Source organism: Xenopus tropicalis, chromosome 1, assembly GCF_000004195.4.
Source record: "Xenopus tropicalis strain Nigerian chromosome 1, UCB_Xtro_10.0, whole genome shotgun sequence".
Taxonomy (NCBI): Eukaryota; Metazoa; Chordata; class Amphibia; order Anura; family Pipidae; genus Xenopus; species Xenopus tropicalis.
The window spans coordinates 105,261,001-105,281,546 of record NC_030677.2 but is presented as its reverse complement, the minus strand read 5'-3'; the positions used below and the strand labels follow the sequence as shown (position 1 = coordinate 105,281,546).

The 20,546-nt window shown below is 35.9% G+C and overlaps 3 protein-coding genes across 3 annotated transcripts; all 3 read right to left on the bottom strand.

Moving 5' to 3' along the window:
* Positions 1–1,424: 1,424 nt before the first annotated feature.
* Positions 1,425–3,842, bottom strand: crygdl.43 (crystallin gamma D like gene 43). The gene is made up of 3 exons (XM_002945345.3): positions 3,785–3,842; positions 3,142–3,384; positions 1,425–1,766 (listed from the first exon to the last, which is right to left on the bottom strand). Exons 1-3 carry the CDS (start codon positions 3,791–3,793, stop codon positions 1,491–1,493), a joined length of 528 nt encoding a protein of 175 aa, XP_002945391.2. The 5' UTR covers positions 3,794–3,842; the 3' UTR covers positions 1,425–1,490.
* A 5,683-nt stretch (positions 3,843–9,525) lies between these two features.
* LOC116412116 (gamma-crystallin-1-like) lies at positions 9,526–11,983 on the bottom strand. Its single transcript, XM_031905698.1, has 3 exons — positions 11,975–11,983; positions 11,314–11,556; positions 9,526–9,867 (listed from the first exon to the last, which is right to left on the bottom strand). The coding sequence occupies exons 1-3, from the start codon at positions 11,981–11,983 to the stop codon at positions 9,592–9,594; spliced, it is 528 nt and encodes a 175-aa protein (XP_031761558.1). The 3' UTR covers positions 9,526–9,591.
* Positions 11,984–15,222: 3,239 nt separating this feature from the next.
* Positions 15,223–17,495, bottom strand: crygdl.41 (crystallin gamma D like gene 41). Its single transcript, XM_002939797.3, has 3 exons — positions 17,447–17,495; positions 16,824–17,066; positions 15,223–15,564 (listed from the first exon to the last, which is right to left on the bottom strand). Exons 1-3 carry the CDS (start codon positions 17,453–17,455, stop codon positions 15,289–15,291), a joined length of 528 nt encoding a protein of 175 aa, XP_002939843.2. The 5' UTR covers positions 17,456–17,495; the 3' UTR covers positions 15,223–15,288.
* Positions 17,496–20,546: the final 3,051 nt, after the last annotated feature.

Here is a 20,546-nt window from a genome sequence, read left to right as displayed (position 1 = left end):
CTGTTGGTACTAAAGTAAATAAAGTGCTATGTTGTATCATAAAGGGAATTGACCTAAGAGATGAAAATATTTTTGCCTCTTTTTTAGGTCTCTGGTAAGGCCTCACCTTGAGTATGCAGTGCAGTTTTGGGCTCCAGTCCTTAAGAAGGATATTAACGAGCTGGAGAGAGTGCAGAGAACTAAACTGAGGTTAGACTTTCAAGGTTGGGGTTGTTTTCTATGGAAAAAAGGCGCTTGTGAAGGGACATGATTACTCTGTACAAGTACATTAGAGGGGATTATAGGCAGATAGGAGATGTTCTTTTTTCCTATAAAAAGGATCAGTGTGCCAGAGGCCACCACTTTTTTAGAGGAATAGAGCTTCCATTTGAAGCAGCATAAGTGGTTTTTCACAGTTGTGGAATGACTTTCCAAGTGATGCTGTGATGGCAGATTCTGTTAATGCCTTTAAGAGGGGCTTGGATAATTTCTTAAACAAACATAATATCCAAGGCTATTGTGATACTAAAATCTACAAATAGTATTGATGTTTATATAGTTAATGTATGTGAGTGTATAAGTAGGTCAGTATAGGTTTGTGTATGTGATGGGTTTACTTGGAAGGGCTGAACTTGATGGACTCTATTTTTGGTGTTCGACAAATGTTTAACCACTTTTTTTACTTCTAATACTGCATTATCAGGCCAAATTTGATGTTTTTATCAGTCCAAACGAGGCCCCTATATAGAAAGCAATAGTTTTTGTTTCTCTGCAAACACAAAATAATTATTACATCCTTAATCATATAAATACATTTACCTAGTTTTAGTTGAAGGTTTTTAGCTTTTCTCTGGATTAAGCAGAATTTAGGCAGTTTTTTCATTAAGCAAAGATTGAACATAATTTACTGTGTAATTATATATGTAGCCTATAGTGTAGCATAATTAAAAGTTACTGGGCCCTACTACAAGTTCATTTTAGGGGACCCATAACCTTTTGTAATAAGACATTATTCCTAAAAATATAATAAACTGGCTTAGACAGCAGACATTTATTGTGTTTTTTATCATCAGTGTAGCTCTGTACTTAATGATCTGTTTTTTGTACAGATCAGCTACTATTAAGAGTTCATATTTAATGGCAACCGACAATATAAGAATGCCTTTTATGTAGCAGGCAATATGTAAAATGGTTGTTTGTTGCAGTAGGACATGTATTACTGCTTCCGTTTGGAAACTGGAAAGGAGTAAAGTGCCACGTGACTAATACATCTGTACACAAACTTTTCATTAAAACCCAAACCCAAGCACAGAATGCAGTACCAAACTTGTTGTTTGTGTTTTTTAAAAAAAAAATCATTCTTGAGTTTGGCATTAATTTTAGAACTCAGCCTTGTTCATTTAACTGATAATATAGAAAATAGAAATAAATATTACACAGACAAGTCATTTTAAACATCTGTATTTTATTGAACTATCAATATAATTGCATTAGTAGATTTCTGAGGTTATTTAAAATCTGTTATAAATCCTTCTGAATGAGCCAATTCTGGCGCTTGAGGCTCCCCAGTCGCTGTATCTCCTGTATTCTCCAGGTCTCAGGTAGTACTGACGTCCCCTGTAGTTGGGTTCCTCATAGAACATCCAGTGGCCATCAAACACATTGCAGGAGTGAATGTCATGGAAACGGAATCGATCGTAAGTATTGGGGCAGTCATCAAAGAACTCCATCATCTGCCCTTGGTAGTCTCCTCTTTCATAGATTCTCATTTTGTATTGGCCATGGTACTTAAAATAAAATTATAAACAAAATAAATATAGAGAAATAAATATCCAAGTATTGCCTTTCTATCCGAAAACCATTTCTTTAACCCTTTGTTTATTTAAATATTTTCACTGTCAGTGTTGAACACCGGAGCCCTACATATCTGCAGATTTTGATGACCTGGGTTAAATTACAGGGATTTTCTTTTATGTCTAGTGATAATAACTACATAATATTATTCCATGGGTCTGGGCAAAATATTACTGTGTTTTTAAAATAAAGAAACCAGACCATGGGAAATCTGAGGGATGCTTCTGTAAAATCAGCTAGAAGGGCTGTACTGCTTGCATTTCAAATAACTGCAATCATTTTGTAGTTTGTGCATCCCAGAAATGTTGTCCAGTTGTAAAGTTTCATCATTTTATGTTGTGCAGGTATCGGACCTGTTATCCAAAATGCCTGGGACCTAGGATTTTCCAGATGAGTCTGCTAAAAATCATTTAAACATTAAATAAACCCAACAGGATTGTTTTGCCTCTAATGAGCATGAATTATATTTTAGTTCAAGGTACTGCTTTATTATTACAGAAAAAGGGGAAATAATCTTTAAAAATATGAATTATTTGATTAAAGCGGAGTCTGTGAGATGACCTACCCATAATTTTAAGATGGGTTTCTGAATAACGAATGTATATAGATTAGGTTGTATTGTAACATTAAGAGATAATTTTGTTTTATACCACTAATAATGAATAATGCGCAAATGTTTGCACATAATACATTAAAAGGCTCATTTCAAACTGCAAGTTCATCCTTCTACAAAGTGGAAGTGCCTGTATTGCCTACCATTCTTACAGAGTATTTGCTCTCAAACATGATACTCTTACTTTAGTATACTTGTGGGGGCACCAAGGTTCCTCCCTAGCTTAATCTGATGAATTGTACTCATCAGGTCCTGGATATGGTGGTAATTCAAGTGTTCCCCTTGAAGGTTTTATTATTTGCCATAAATGAAGAGCAAATTCAGTTGCTGATATAAATGCTTCATGCATTGTTGTGCTGAAAATGACCCCCTGTCCACTCTGCAAATATTGCTTGTTGCCTCAACGGCACTGGAATTCTGGGGAAAACATTGTGGTACAACATATATGATTTGCTCAAAAAAACACTTAACAGCATTCTCTGCATTTGTAAATGAGCCTTGAGTCCTTTTGTCTTTTTTTGCATTTTTGTGGAACCTCATTCCTGAATTAGATCAGATATCCTGATTGGAAACCCTGTTTTACAGTGAATGCCAGTTAGGTTCTACCTATAGGTTATTTAGTGAAACTGGTACATTTGGAATGTGATTTCTCCCTAACCCCTACGTTGTGTAAATGTAACTTTGCAAACACTTACATTGGGAATAAAGCGACAGGACCTGATGGAATCATTGAAGCCCATCCATCTCTGAAAGTCTGGGTATTCTCCTTGCCAGAGGTAATACTGGTTTCCCCTGTAACTGGGGTGCTCATAGAGGATCCAGTTACCACCCTCTACCCTGATGGAGTTGCAGCGATTGAAGTATGAGGACAGGTCAGAACTGTCTGAGCCGCACTCATAGTGGCGGCCTTGGAAGTTCCTTTCCTCATAGAAGAAGATCTGAAAGAAAATATGATTTTTTTTTCAATGCTGTAATTGATATTTAGCATGGTACATATAACTTTTGTAAAACAATTTCAAAATTTTGCGTGTGACTAGAAAATTTTTCGTATGTGTGACTAGAATCCTTTTACAGCTAGAACAGGACAAATAGAGTTCTGAGTTCACTATGGGGTTTTCCTGAGAAAAGTTGCCATGACAAATATGTAGAAATGCTGTAAATTGTTTCTTATTTTAGAAAATGCTAATCATTGTTATGATAAAGTAAGCATAGGTTAATTGCAAACATAAATTCTAAACTGTGTAAAATAATTCACTAATTATATTATGTGTAAATGTATTAATAACAAATATAAGTATGTAATGAAAACCACTAGAATAGTTCATGATTTTTACTTACTTTTCCCATTTTGATTGAATGGAAGATTCAATGCAATGGAAGGGCTAGAAGAGGCAGCCTTTATATATGTTCTCTATTGCTGCTGTCTGCATACGCTGAGTCTAGAGTTTACTTTTTCTGTTTAGTAAGGTAAATGTAAAGATCTTTTGTCTTTTTTGTCATTGTATTCAGTGTTGTGCTGTGACAGTTGTTCAGTTGTACCTGTGTTCCATAGTTTTACACAAAGAACTACCCAGCATTTTTAGTTTTCATGATCTCAGTACTTTCAGGGTTCAAATAGTATAAAGAGTGGTGAACATAGTCCATTGGTAGTGCAGTTTTTTTTTTTTTTTGGCATACTAGTGATTCCAGCGGGGACCTGCACTTCCTAAGTCTGATCCAAATGCTCAGGCTCAGCAACTTCATTCTGTCTTCTTTTTCTTTTTAAAAAAAACTAGAGATGCATAAAGCACAGCATGCAATGCGAGAGCACTGTTGCTCTCCATTATTCTTTACTTTCTGACTAAAGTGGTGGTACTAAAGTGTCACATTCTGTGATATGCTGGCACTAGGTACTGCACAACATAAATGGCACACACCATTTTAACATTTTACTCACTCGTAAAACAGTTAATGCAAAAGCTTGAACATCTGGAAAACCAATATATAATATGTTTTAAAGAGTATATATTAAAGTATAATTATGAAATATTATTCAATTTTATTTCAAGCCAATATATTCCACACTACACTTCTTAAATATGTTATTTTTTACTTAAGAATTAAGTAAATCATTTTAATGTATGTATTTCACTTTATTTTCACTAATATAAGCACTACCTGTCTTTATTGTGTAGTTGGCCTACTTGACCCATATGTTGCAGCACAATTTTCGTTAGTTATTCCACAAAAAAGTTTTACTTTTCGTACTTATTGCAACGACTACGAAACTTTCATTATTCATTCAAGCTTTGGTATCGTGACTATCTTTTGGCCAGTTTTGGAAGTTTCAAAGTCAGAAAGGTTTTTGCACCATTTACGATCATTCGGATATGAAAATATTGTAACTTTCGGATCGAAACCACAATATTTTCGTAAGTCCAAGAAACGAATTTTAATGACATTTTCGAACATCAGAAATGATTGTGGTTGCTCCAAATTTTTTCCAATCGTACATTTAACAATCTGAAATTTGTGCTTTAAAGGAGAAGGAAAGGCTAATAAAGAGCTGCAAGCATACCTTCAGTTCTCTCAATAGTGCCCTAAAGTCTCCCCATATTTCTCAGAAGCCTCATAGGAAAAAAAAGCTGAGCTCTGTAAAAAAAATTCCCATAATGCCACACTCCTGCACCAAGACCAGCTCAGTTTGTAAGACTACGAGGAAGCTTCCTGCTGATTGGCTTAGATAACACATTCCTAAGGGGGGAGGGAGTTCTTAGCACTCTTGAGGGAGGGGGGAGCAGGAGAGGGGAGAGAGGAGAGAGCTGCGTGTCTCTGGCAGAGGAAAACAAACAGACAAGAAATCCTTTTTCTTTTGAAAGACAACTCAGTGCAGCGTTTCTGTGAGTGCTTATGACTGTATTTACATAGACCTTTCTGATAAAGCTTACTTAGTTTTTAACTTTCTTTCTCCTTTAATGAATGGGCCCCTAAGTGAATGGGAGTTTTTTCTCACTGAAAATGCATTTAAAGTTAATCAATGTTTTTTCCTCATGCCAAATGCATTGAAGTCACTGGGCCTTTTTTCACTCCAAATATACTGAAGTAAATGGGAGTTTTTTTCATGTTCTTTTTCTCACTCCAAATGCATTAAAGTCACTGGCCTTGTTTCTCAAGTTTTTTTCGCACTCTCAAAGCATTAAAGTCAATGGTTGTTTTTTTTTCTGTCGTTTTTCTCATGTTTTTCAAAAAAAATTTGCTTATCATAATTTATGACGAATATAGACCAGAGTCTATTAAGTTCAACCCTTCCAATTCAACCCAGCACACACAAACCTATACTGACCTATCTCACATACATAAACCCTATATACCAACTTCAATACTAACTGTAGATTTTAGTATCACAATAGCCTTGGATACTATGCTTGTTCAAGAAGTCATCCAAGCCCCTCTTAAAGGCATTAACAGAATCTGCCATTACAACATCACTAGGAAGGGCATCCCCCAACCTCACTGCCCTCACCGTGAAAAACCACCTACTCTGCTTCAAATGAAAGTTCCGTTCCTCTAATCTAAAGGGGTGGCCTCTGGTGCACTGACCTTTTTTATGGGAAAAAAGAACATCCTATATCTGCCTATAAGCCCCCCTAATGTACTTGAACAAAGTAATCATGTCCCCTCACAAGCACTTTTTTTCCGGAGAAAACAACCCCGACCATAGTTTAAATTTTCAGTCCCCTTTACCAGTTTAGTTGCACATTTCTGCACTCTCTCCAGCTCATTAATATCCTTCTTAAAGTGATACTGACAAAAATTTATTATAAAAATATGAACCTACTTCCAAACCTACCTATAGGTCATGTTGACTGTTTTTTCCTAAAAGTCATGTTTCTCTACATAAATCCTACTGAAGATCCTGAACCCGACTGTCTGGCAACCCGACTGTAGCTGCTCAATCTGTCAAAAGGACTACTTCATAAACTGGGAGGATTCAGCTTGCCGTTTGCTTCAAAGAGTTCCCCCTCCCTCTGTTCCTCACTCCCTCACATAGCATTGCATGGAGTTGGGAACTAGATAGCAGGCAGGCTTGATCTTTCCATTGCCTGCCTACTTCAAAGGGCTGCCCCCCTCTCTGCTTTTCCCACGTATAATTAAATAGCAGGCCAGCTTAAGCTTTCCTGTGCCTGCCTGCTTCTAAGGGCTCTCCCTCCCCCCTCCCCATTACACATAGACAACGCAGCTGAGCTTATGTCACACAAATATGTTCTAGGCTCCTCAGTTGTATAGATTGAAAAATAAGAGTTCAGAATTTCAGTTTTTTCCCTGTTCTCATCAATCAACTGACCCCCCGTCATAAAAAAGGTCCCACCCTTTATTATGTAAATTTTTTACTATTTACATATTTCAAAAACAATTTTGGATTCCTTTTACTCCTATCTGCAATACCAATTTCCATCTCTATTTGAGCTTGCCTGATAGCTTTATTGCATGCTTTATTTGTTTCCTTGTTCCTGATGAAAGTTTCTGCTGTCTTTAACTTGAATGCTTTCTAAACATGTTTTTTCTTACCAACCTTGACACTAAGTAAAAAACGGCAAGAAAATTCACCACACATTGCCAGGCTTCGCTGTGTAAAAAACAGCGTAAAATCGGTATAACTTTTTATGTGTTTTTTCTTCCGCCGGAACTAACTTAAAATAACAGCTTAAAATCTGGCGTTCAGAAGGCGATCATCTACGTTCCTTTTACACAGCTTTTTATGTCATTTTACACAGCATAATAAATATTCTCCTAACACTTTTATTCAACCAATGGTTTTGCTTTGCGATGGCTTTTCTTTGCCTACAAGGGGAATATACTAATCTGTATGCTTGCTTAGAAACAATTTAAAGATATTCCTTTTTCCTTCTGTGTTTAACCCTATGAAAAGCCTTTCCCAGTTGACACATTACAGAGATGCCCTTATACTGGCAAAGTCTGCACGAGTGTTTTAGTTACTCCCTTTATAGAGCTGTCTCTGCAGCAGCATCTCAAAGGAGACCATGTTGTGATCACTGTTCCCCAGATGCTCACCCACACAAATGTTAGAGATGAGTTCAGTATTATAGCATAGAAAGGCAAATATGTTTCTTTACACTACAGGTTTAAAATGTATTATCCGGAATGTTTGAGACCTGGGCTTCCCTAGTCTTTTTTGTAAAAGTAACACCTCTTGTACTCATTGCGACAAATACGATTTTGTCACACAATTGTCGCAAAGTACGAAAAAGTTGCGCAAATTAACAAAAAAATCGCAGAAAATACACACAGTTCTAAAACTCAGAAAAAATATGAATTTTTACTATTCGGACTCAATCAAACATTGATAAATGGGCCCTTATATGTACATCACTAAAAAGCAAACAGTAATATGTAATAAAAGGCAAACAATAAGATACTCATTTTTAAACAGATGATTACTAAATACTACCTACTTATTATTTGTTATTGATGAATATAAGTGATAAGAAATTGCTGCATTTTGCTTAGACAAAAAATTTGCGAAACCCAGGGAAAATTCACAAAACCACAACATTTTGCCAGAATGCATTGGATTTATATAGAGAAACAAGCGTACATGGTAAAATTCTACTGCAGATTCAAGTTTGCTTATCCCCTAGTGATTACAACTGCGGTTAATTTTACAATTTTTATTATATAACATATAAATATGAACTTCCCCTAGAAAATATTGTGTTTTTAAATTCTTCAAGACATTAAACTTTACAAAAGTGAAATAATTCCCCAAAATAATAGTCAGCATGCAAATTTGCAGTGTTACTTACTGTATATATCTTATGATATATAAAGCCCCTATGCATTGCATTTTAATAAACTATGTCCACAGCCAAATAATTAAAACATGTTATACTTAGGTGTTAATAATAATATTTTTACCAAACTATAAGCCGTTAAAATGTTGTGATTTTTATTACATATAGTAGTTTAAGTCAGGAGGGCTTACTGAATGTAGTGAAAATTGTACTGCAGGTCTATTCACCTATAGCAACCAATCAACAGTTACTATTTACTAGTCACCTTTAATAATAAACACCTTATTGGCTGCTTATGGTAAATGCACCGAAGCATACTTTCTGCATTTTATTATTTAGTATAAATAAACAAATACGTTCTGCACCCCTGCACTTCTCCTTCTGTTTGCTCATCTTGTTATAGTTAGAACTAACTTTATTATTTGGTGTTCAACAAATGTTCAACCACTTTTTTTTTACTTCTAATACTGCATTTATTTCAGATATAATATCAGGCCATATTTGATCTTTTAAGCAGCCCAAGCTGGGTCCCTATATAGAAAGCAATAGTTTTTGTTTACCTGCAAACACAGAAAAAATATTACAATCCTTAATCATATAAATTATATATAAATAAACATTTACCTAATTTTAGTTGAAGTTTTTAGCTTTTCTCTGGACTGAGCAGAATTTATGCAGGTTTTGCCTAAAGCACAAATAGCACATAATTTACTCTGTAATTATACTGTATATGTAGCTATGTCCTATAGCGCAACATAACTAAAAGTTACTGGGCCCTACTGCAGGTTTATTTTAGGGGACCCCTAAACTTTGGTAATAAGACATTATTAATAAAAATATAATAACCTGGCTTTGACAGTAGCCCTTTATTGTGTTTTTTATCATTAATGTAGCTCTGTACATTTGTACAGATCAGCTACTATTAAGAGTTCATCTTTAATGGCAAACCAGAATGTAAGAATGCCTGTACACAATCTTTTCATTAAAACCCAAACCTAAGCACAGAATGCAGTTCCATACTTGTTGATTGTGTTTTAAAAAGAGTTCATTCTTGAGTTTTGCATGAATCGTAGAGCTCAGTGATTAGCTGTTATGTCTTTGCTGATTTATTGGTCAAACTCAGGAACTAAGCAGAGTAAATCTAACTAGAAGCAAGGTTTGCATTGATGATTTTACACCAAACAGGTACGACTTGGAATCATTGTAACTGGACAATTCCATACAGATAAACACAACCTTTCATTAAACTATTAATATGGAAATTGACCTAAATATTACACAGACAAGTAATTTTAAACATCTGTATTTTATTGAACTATCAATATAATTGGATTAGTAGATTTCGGAGGTTATTTAGAATCTATTATAAACCCTTCTGAATGAGCCAATTCTGGCGCTTGATGCTCCCCAGTCACTGTATCTCCTGTATTCTCCAGGTCTCAGGTAGTACTGACGTCCCCTGTAGTTGGGTTCCTCATAGAACATCCAGTGGCCATCAAACACATTGCAGGAGTGAATGTCATGGAAACGGAATCGATCATAAGTATTGGGGCAGTCATCAAAGAACTCCATCATCTGCCCTTGGTAGTCTCCTCTTTCATAGATTCTCATTTTGTATTGGCCATGGTACTTAAAAACAAATAAAAATAGAAATATAGATATCCAAGTATTGCTTTTCTAAAATTAAAAACGAAATAAATATCCTTTCTTGCCTTTCTATCTGGAAACCATTTCTTTAACCCTTTTTTTATTTAAATATTTTTGCTGTCAGTGTTGTTGAACACCGGAGCCCTACATATCTGCAGATTTTGATGATCTGGGTTTAATATCAGGGATTTTCTTTTATGTCTAGTGATAATAACTACATAATATTATTCCATGGGTCTGGGCCAAAAATTACTGTGTTTTTAAAATAAAGAAACCAGACCATGTGAAAACTGAGGGATGCTTCTGTAAAATCAGCTAGAAGGGCTGCACTGCTTGCATTTCAATTAACTGCAATCATTTTGTAGTTTGTGCATCCCAGCAATGTTGTCCAGTTGTAAAGTTTCATCATTTTATGTTGCGCAGGTATGGGACCTGTTATCCAGAATGCTTGGGACCTACGATTTTCCAGATAAGTCTGCTAAACATTAAATAAACCCAACAAGATTATTTTGCCTCAAGTGAGGATTAATTATATCTTAGTTGGGATCAAGTTCAAGGTGCTGCTTTATTATTACAGAAACAAAGGGAAATAATTTTTAAAAGTATGAATTATTTGAATAAAGTGGAGTCTGTGAGATGACCTACCCATAATTTAAAGCTTTCTGGAAAATGGATTTCTGAATAACGGATGTATATAGATTAGGTTGCATTGTAAAATTAAGATATCATTTTTTTTATACCACTAATAATGAATAATGCACAAATGTTTGCACATAATACATTAAAAGGCTAGCTGCAAGTTCATCCTTCTACAAAGTGGAAGTGCCTGTATTGCCCACCATTCTTACAGAGTATTTGCACTCAAACATGATACTCTTGCTTTAGTATACTTGTGCCAGCACCAATGTTCCTCCCTAGCTTAATCTGATGAATTGTACTCATCAGGTCCTGGATATGGTGGTAATTCAAGGGTTCCCCTTGAAGGTTTTATTTTTTGCCATAAATGAAGAGCAAATTCAGTTGCTGATATAAATGCTTCATGCATTGTTGTGCTAGAAGTGATCCCATGCCCACTCTGCAAATATTGCTTGTTGCCTTAATGGCACTGGAATTCTTGGGAAAACATTGTGGTGAAAAATATATGATTTGCTCAAAAAAACACCTAACAGCATTCGCTGCATTCATAAATGAGTCTTGAGCCCTTTTATCGTCTTTTTCATTTATGTGGAACCTCATTCCTGAATCAGATCAGATATCCTGATTGGAAACCCTGTTTTACAGTGAATCCCAGTTAGGTTCTACCAATAGGGTATTCAGTAAAACTGGTACATTTGGAATGTGATTTATATATATATATATATATATATATTTTATTTGTGATTTATTATAACTCTTATCTTGTGTAAACGTAACGTTGCAAACACTTACATTTTGAATAAAGCGGCAGGACCTGATGGAATCATTGAAGCCCATCCATCTCTGAAAGTCTGGGTATTCTCCTTGCCAGAGGTAATACTGGTGTCCCCTGTAACTGGGGTGCTCATAGAGGATCCAGTTACCACCCTCTACCCTGATGGAGTTGCAGCGATTGAAGTATGAGGACAGGTCAGAACAGTCTGAGCCGCACTCATAGTGGCGGCCTTGGAAGTTCCTCTCCTCGTAGAAGAAGATCTGAAAGAAAATATATTTTTTTAAATTCTGTAATTGATATTTAGCATGGTACATATAACTTTTGTAAAACATTCAAAATTTTGCTGCCAATTTGGAATAATAGATGTGTGACTAGAATCCTTTTACAGCTAGAACAGGAAAGATAGAGTTCTGAATGCACTATGGAGTTTTCCTGAGAAAAGTTGGCATGACAAATATATTGAATTGCTTCAAATTGTTTCCTCTTTTAGTGAATGCTAATCATTGTTATTGCTATTTATGTTCTCTAGTATGGTTGTTTTAAGTAAGCATGGTTAATTGCAAACATACATTCTAAACTCTGTAAAATCATTCACTAATAATATTATGTATATATGTATTAATAACAAATGTAAGTTTGTAATAAAAACCATTAGAATTGTTCATGATTTTTACTTACTTTACCCATCTTGATTGAATGGAAGGTTCAATGCTATGGAAGGGCTAGAGGTGGCAGCCTTTATATATGTTCTCTATTGCTGCTGTCTGCATACGCTGAGTCTAGAGTTTACTTTTTCTGTTTAGTAAGGTGAATGTAAAGATCTTTTGTCTTGCATTGTATTCAGTGTTGTGCTGTGTTTCTCAGTGTTCAGTTGTACCTGTGTTCCATAGTTTTACACAAAGAGCTACCCAGCATTTTTAGTTTTCATGATCTCAGCATTTTCAGACTGCAAATAGTATAAAAGTGGTGAACATAGTCCATTGGTAAATTCACATTTAAGAGGAAGGCTGGCAGGCACATCCAGATTGATCACAAAAATAGTCAAAAAGCAGCATAGTTAAGATAAGAACATTCAAAGTTTATCCATACATAAAAAGTAAAAAAAAAAACAGCCTTACGCGTTCTGTACATAGAGGGTACTTAATCAGAGCTTATGATTAAGTACCCTCTAGGTACGAAACGTGTAAGGCTGTTTTTTTTTTTACTTTTTTCTAGGATACTAAATCCCAACAGGGACTCTCTGACTATAAAATGGTGGTACTAAAGTGTCACTTTCTGTGATATGCTGGCACAAGTTACTGCACAACATAAATGGCACACACCATTTAAACATTTTATTCATTCGTAAAACAGTTAATGGAAAAGCTTGAACATCTACAAACCAATATATAATACGTTTTAAAGAGTATAAAAGTAAAAAAAATACAAACTTATTAACATTGTTACTGTCCATTTGCATGAGTCCTATTTTTTAGTCTTTTTTTATTAAACATTCCTGGCACAAGTCAGACTTTTTTTTTTTTAAATGCTTTTATTTTCCTTTTTTCCAAACAAGTAAACCAAATATAAAAGAGGGGGAGAGAAAAGGAGGAAAAAGAGAAGGGAAGAAAGGTTGGTAGGGAGTTTGCACATTTGCTCGCATTGGGGTTAATGAGACCTAAGGAGTCAATATGGTAAATTCAAGGTGTCTGCTGTTCTAGGCAGGGGGTCCCCTTCCACATCCAGCCATGGTTGGCACAAGTCAGACTTAATTCCCTCTAATTATTCAATTTTATTTAAAGCCATTATATTACACACTACACTTCTTAAATATATTATTTGCATTATTAAGAATTAATTAAATTATTGTAAATGTATTTCACTTTATTGTCACTAATATAAGCACTACCTGTCTGTAAAATATAGTTGGCCTACTTGACCCATAGGCTGCAGCACAGTTTTCTCTCATTGAAGTTAATGGGCTTTTTCTGCTGTGGTATTGTTATGCAAAATACATTGAGGTCAAGTAGTTTTTTTCTCAGTCATCCAGGCCAAAGGGATTAACAGAATCTGCCATCACAACATCATTAGGAAGTGATAAAACTCAACGTGAAAAACCACCTACACTGCTTCAAATCAAAGTTCTGTTCCTCTAATCTAAAGGGGTAACCTCTGGTGCTCTGACCTTTTTTATGGGAAAAAAAACATCCCATATAATCCCCTCCTTCACTTTATTATTTGGTGTGCGACAAATGTTCAACCACTTTTTTTTTACTTCTAATACTGCATTTATTTCAGATATAATATCAGGCCATATTTGTTCTTTTTAGCAGTCCAAGCTGGGTCCCTATTTGAAAAGCAATAGTTTTTGTTTTCCTGCAAACACAAAAAAATTATTACAATCCTTAATCATATAAATTAATTTACCTAATTTCAGTTGAGGTTTTTAGCTTTTCTCTTGATTGAGCAGAATTTATGAAGGTTTTGCTTAAAGCACAGATTGAACATAATTAACTATGTAATTACTGTATATATGTAGCTATGGCCTATAGCGCAACGTAACTAAAAGTTTCTGGGCCCATTTTAGGGGACCCCTAAACTTTGGTAATAACAAGTTAATAATAAAATTATAACAAACTTGCTTAGACAGTAGCCCTTTATTGTGTTTTTTATCATCAGTGTAGCTCTGTACTTCAGTGTTTTTCAACCTTTTTTGGGCAAAGGCACACTTGTTTCATGAAAAAAATCACGAGGCACACCACCATTAGAAAATGTTAAAAAATTTAACTCTGTGCCCAGCAGCAGTGCCCCCCTAGTACACTGGTGCCCAGCAGCAGTGCCCCCCTAGTACATTGGTGCCAAGAGCAGTGCCCCCCTAGTACATTGGTGCCCAGCAGCAGTGCCCCCCTAGTACATTGGTGCCAAGAGCAGTGCCCCCCTAGTACATTGGTGCCCAGCAGCAGTGCCCCCCAGTACATTGGTGCCAAGAGCCAGCCCCCCTAGTACATTGGTGCCCAGCAGCAGTGCCCCCATAAGTCAGTGTGCCCCGTGGCCCCCCCTAATACATTGGTGCCCAGCAGCATTTTACTTCTGCTCTTCGGCGGCTTCAGCAGCATCTTCCCCTCACGCGCGCCGCCTCTGCACTTCTGCCTACACGCGACCGCACACAGGCCCTTTTATAACGTTGCGCCCCGTGCGTACTGACGTCACCCGTACACACGGGGCGCAACCAATGACAGGGCCCGGATTTTATTAAAGGGGGCCCGAGCTACTAAGAAAAACTGTAGCATCGCCGGGCCCCCTTTGAAAGTAAAAATTGCGGCCCCGCCTACGGCACACCAGGCAACATCTCGCGGCACACTAGTGTGCCGCGGAACAGCGGTTGAAAAACGCTGCTGTACTTAATGGTCAGTTTGTCATTTGTACAGATCAGCTATTATTATGAGTTCATCTTTAATGGCAACTCAGAATATAAGAATGCTTTTTATGTAGCAGGCAATATGTAAAATGGTTGTTTGCTGCAGTTGGACATGTATTACTCCTTCTGTTTGGAAACTGGAAAGAAGTTGTCAAAGTGAAGTGCCACGTGACTAATACATCTGTACACAATCTTTTCATTAAAACGCAAACCTAAGCACAGAATGCAGTTCCATACTTGTTGATTTTATTTTTAAAAGAGTTCATTCTTGAGTTTGGCATGAATATTAGAGCTCAATGATTAGCTGTTATGAGTTTGCTGATTTATTGGTCAAACTCAGGGACTAAGCAGAATCAATCTAACTAGAAGCAAGGTTTGCATTGACGATTTTACACCAAACAGATATGACTGGGAATCATTGTAACTGGACAATTCCATACAAATAAACACAGCCTTTTTCATTAAACTGTTATTATGGAAATTGTCCTAAAGCTGCTCTGTAGAAATAAATAAATATTACACAGACAAGTCATTTTAAACATCTGTATTTTATTGAGCTATCAATATAATTGGATTAGTAGATTTCTGAGGTTATTTAAAATCTATTATAAACCCTTCTGAATGAGCCAATTCTGGCGCTTGAGGCTCCCCAGTCACTGTATCTCCTGTATTCTCCAGGTCTCAGGTAGTACTGACGTCCCCTGTAGTTGGGTTCCTCATAGAACATCCAGTGGCCATCAAACACATTGCAGGAGTGAATGTCATGGAAACGGAATCGATCGTAAGTATTGGGGCAGTCATCAAAGAACTCCATCATCTGTCCTTGGTAGTCTCCCCTTTCGTAGATTCTCATTTTGTATTGACCATGGTACTAAAAAAAATTAAAAACAAAATAAATATAAAGAAATAAATATCCAAATATTGCCTTTCTATCTGAAAACCATTTCTTTAACCCTTTGTTTATTTTAATCTTTTCACTGTCAATTTTGTTGAACACCGGGACCCTACATATCTGCATATTGTGATGTCCTGGGTTTAATATAAGGGATTTACTTTTATGTCTAGCGATAATAACTACATAATATTATTCCATAGGTCTGGGCAAACAATTACCGTGTTTTTAAAATAACTAAGGAATGCTTCTGTAAAATCAGCTAGAAGGGCTGTACTACTTGCATTTCAATTAACTGCAATCATTTTGTAGTTTGTGCATCCCAGAAATGTTGTCCAGTTGTAAAGTTTCATCATTTTATGTTGCGCAGGTATGGGACCTGTTATCCAGAATGCTTGGGACCTAGGATTTTCCAGATAAGAAGTCCGCTAAAAATAATTTAAACATTAAATAAACCCAAAAAGTGTAAGAGACAAACTAATTCAATTCAAAATTATACACCAAACCTATTTATCACCTAAGAAATTACACCAGATGGGTCACTTGGAACACTCTAGATGCCTCTGCTGCAATAAACCTGATGCTGATTTTATTCACTTACTTTGGAACTGCCCAGACATCCAGAGATTTTGGCAACAAGTCATGCGCTTCCTAGCAGACGAACTCTCCTTACTTCAAGTTCTAAACCCAAATTCTTGTCTGTTGTGCCTGGCGCACTCCCTACTACCAAAGCCAAGTTGCATTGTTACATAAAGATATCATTTTGTTTTATACCACTAATAATGAATAATGCGCAAATGTTTGCACATGTTTGCATATAATACATTAAAATGTCCATCTGCAAATTTTATCCTTCTACAAAGTAGAAGTGCCTGTATTGTCTACCATTCTTACAGTGTATTTGCACACAAACATGATACTCTTACTTTAGTATACGTGTGGGGGCACCAGTGTTCCCCACTAGCTTAATATGATGAATTGTGCTCATCAGGTCCTGGATATGGTGGTAATTCAAGGGTTCTCCTGGCAGATTTTAATATTAGCCATATATGAATAGCAAATTCAGTTGCTGAATAAAACAGCATTTGCTGCATTCGTAAATGAGCCTTGAGTTCTTTTATCATCTTTTGCATTTGTGTGGAACCTCATTCCTGAATCCCCAATAGGGTATTCAGTAAAACTGGTACATTTGGAATGTAACTCCTACATTGTGTAAACGTAACTTTGCAAACACTTACATTTTGAATAAAGCGGCAGGACCTGATGGAGTCATTGAAGCCCATCCATCTCTGAAAGTCTGGGTATTCTCCTTGCCAGAGGTAATACTGGTGTCCCCTGTAACTGGGGTGCTCATAGAGGATCCAGTTTCCACCCTCTACCCTGATGGAGTTGCAGCGATTGAAGTATGAGGACAGGTCAGAACAGTCTGAGCCGCACTCATAGTGGCGGCCTTGGAAGTTCCTTTCCTCATAGAAAAAGATCTGAAAGAAAATATGATTTTTTTTTTAAAATGCTGTAATTGATATTTAGCATGGTACATATAACTTTTGTAAAACAATGTAAAATTTTTGCTGGCAATTTGGAATAATAGATGTGTGACTAGAATCCTTTTACAGATAGAACAGGAAAGATAGAGATCTGAGTGCACTATGGGGTTTTCCTGAGAAAAGTTGCCATGAATGTTTTCTAGTATAGTTGTTTTAGGGTAAGCATGGGTTAGTTGCAAACATAAATTCAAAACTGTATAAAATCCTTCAACAATAATATTATGTATATATGTATTAATAACAAATATAAGTGTAAACATGGGTTCTAAAGTGTTTAATAAAAACCATTAGCATTGTTCATGATTTTTACTTACTTTTCCCATTTTGATTGAATGGAAGATTCAATGCTATGGAAGGGCTAGAAGAGGCAGCCTTTATATATGTTCTCTATTGCTGCTGTATGCATACGCTGAGTCTAGAGTTTACTTTTTCTGTTTAGTAAGGTAAATGTAAAGATCTTTTTTCTTGCATTGTCTACAGTGTTGTGCTGTGACAGTTGTTTTTTAGATTTCGGCTGTATCTGTGTTCCATAGTTTTACACAAAGAACTACCCAGCATGTTTAGTTTTCATGATCTCAGCACTTTCAGGGTGCAAATAGTATAAGGAGTGGCGCACATAGTCAATTGGTAGTGCAGTTTATTTTCTAGGATACTTGTGATCCCAGCTCAGCGATCCAGAGACTCAGGCTCAGCAACTTCATTCTGTTTTCTTTTTCTTCATAGAAAAACTAGAGATGCTGAAAGCACAGCCTGCAATGTGAAAGCACTGTTGCACTCCATTATTCTTTACTCTCTGACTGTAAAATGGTGGTACTAAAGTGTCACAAGTTACTGCACAACATAAATGCACACACCATTTAAACATTTTACTCACTCATAAAACTGTTAATGAACAATCTTGAATGTCTGCAAACCAATATTTAATAAATTTTAAAAAGTATATATTAAAGTATAAAAATACAAACTTATTAACATTGTTAATGTCCATTTGCATGAGTCCTTTTTTGCCTCAGTCTTTTTTTATTAAACATTCCTGGCACAAGTTAGACTTAATTCCCTCTAATTATTCAATTTTATTTAAAGCCAATATATTACACACTAAACTTCTTAAATATGGCGTTTGAATTTTACTTATTATTAAGATTTAATTAAAATATTGTAAATGTATTTCACTTTATTGTCACTAATATAAGCACTACCTGTCTGTAATATGTAGTTTTCCTACTTGACCCTTAGGCTGGGTCTCATTGAAGTCAATGAGCTTTTTTTGTTGTGGGTTTCTCATGCAACATACATTGAGGTCAAGCAGTTTTTCTCAGTTCAAATGAATTAATGTCAATGGGCATTTTTTCTCAGTTGAAGTACACTAAGGGGCCCATTCGTTTAACCATTTTTTTAACTTATAGAACTTTTCGTAATGTCAACGATATTTTCTTTAAAATTCCACAACTTTTTTGTGGTTTTCGTTAACTTCCACAAAAAAGTAGTATTTTCCGCAAAGACTACCACCATTTCGGAATTCATTCAAGCTTTAGTATCGTGACTATATTTTTGCCAGGTTGGATCTGTAGAGTGCCATTGAAGGTTTCAAAGCCAGAAAGGTTTTCACGCAGTTTACAAACTGTGCGTTTACTTTCGGAATGCAACCACGATATTTTCGTACGACCGATAAAAGAATTTTCAGAAATTATTGTGGTTACTCTGAATTATTTCCAATCCTGATTTTAACCGCCAAAAAATCATGGTTTAATGAATGGGCCCCTAAGTTAATGGGAGTTTTTTCTCACTTAAAATGCATTGAAGTCACTGGGCCTTTTTTCACTCCAAATATACTGAAGTGAATGGGAGGTTCTTTTTCTTAATCCAAATGCATTAAAGTCACTGGATTTGTTTCTCAAGTTTTTTCTCACTCTCATAGCATTAAAGTCAATGGTTTTTTTTTGTGGCGTTTTTCTAATTTTTGCTGTGATTTCCCAAAAAAAAACTTGCCAATGGCACAACACAAAATTTCACTGCAAAAAAATTTGATTATCATAATTTATGATGAATAGACCAGAGTCTATTAAATTCAGCCCTTCCAATTCAACCCAGCACACAAACCTATACTGACCTATCTATACACTCAAATACATAAACCCTATATACCAACATCAATTCTAGCTGTAGATTTTAGTATCACAATAGCCTTGGATACTATGCTTGTTCAAGAAGTCATCCAAGCCCCTCTTAAAGGCATTAATAGAATCTGCCATCATAACATCCACCTACGCTGCTTCAAATAAAAGTTTTGTTCCTCTAACCTAAAGGTGTTGCCTCTGGTGTGCTGACCTTTTTTATGGGGAAAAAAGAACACCCCCTATCTGCCTATAATCCCCTTAAATGTACTTGTACAGAATAATCATGTCCCCTCACAAGCGCCTTTTTTCCAGGAAAACAACCCCAAACTTGAAAGTCTAATTTCATAGTTTGTCTTCCATCCCCTTTACCAGTTTAGTTGCATGTCTCTGCACTCTCTCCAGCTCATTAATATCCTTCTTAAGGACTGGAGGCCAAAACTGCACTGCATACTCAAGGTGAGGCCTTAACAGAACTTCAATTTTCATTTTGCTGGCCAGTTTAGTGTCGTCAGCAAAAATAGATACAGTTCTTTCTATGCCCACCTCCAGGTCATTAATAAACAAGTTAAAAAGCAAAGGACCAAGGACTGACCCCTGCAGTACTCCACTAACAACACTGGCCCAATTAGAAAATGTTCCATTTACCACCACTCTTTGTAATCTATCCTTTAGCCAGTTTTCTTTTCAATTACAAATATTATCTTGGCTCCTCAGTTGTATAGACTGAAAAATAAGAATTCAGAATTTCTGCTTTTTCCCTATTCTCATCAACCAAGTGACCTTGACACTAACACTTTTATTAAACCATAGGTTTTGCTTTGCGATGCCTTTTTTTGCTTACAAGGGGAATATACTGATCTGTATACTTGCTAAGCAACAATTTAAAGATATTCCTTTTTCCTTATGTGTTTAACCCTGTGAAAAGCCTTTCCCAGTTGGCACACGCACGTCTAAAATTGAGTGTTTTAGTTACTCCCTTATAGAGCTGTCTCTTTAGCATTATCTCAAAGGAGACCATGTTATGAGCATTTTTCCATAAATGATCACCCACACAAATGTTAGAGATGAGTTCAGTATTATAGAATAGAAAGGCAAATATGTTTCTTTCTACTACAGGTTTAGAATGTATTATGTGGAATGTTTGAGACCTGGGCCTCCCTAGTCTTTTTTGTAATGAGATTATCAAAAAGCATATTTATCACTATAAGCAAACAATAATATGTAATAAAAGGCAAACGATAAGATATATATTTTTTAAACAGATGATTACTAAATACTACCTACGTATAAGTTATTA

Excerpts from the sequence above, each read along its gene's own strand:
- crygdl.43 (XM_002945345.3), bottom strand. Across the intron at positions 1,767-3,141 it reads CCTGTCGCTTTATTCCCAAT|TACCATGGCCAATACAAAAT; the intron begins GTAAGTGTTTGC and ends TTTTATTTTAAG.
- LOC116412116 (XM_031905698.1), bottom strand. Across the intron at positions 9,868-11,313 it reads CCTGCCGCTTTATTCAAAAT|TACCATGGCCAATACAAAAT; the intron begins GTAAGTGTTTGC and ends TTTGTTTTTAAG.
- crygdl.41 (XM_002939797.3), bottom strand. Across the intron at positions 15,565-16,823 it reads CCTGCCGCTTTATTCAAAAT|TACCATGGTCAATACAAAAT; the intron begins GTAAGTGTTTGC and ends AATTTTTTTTAG.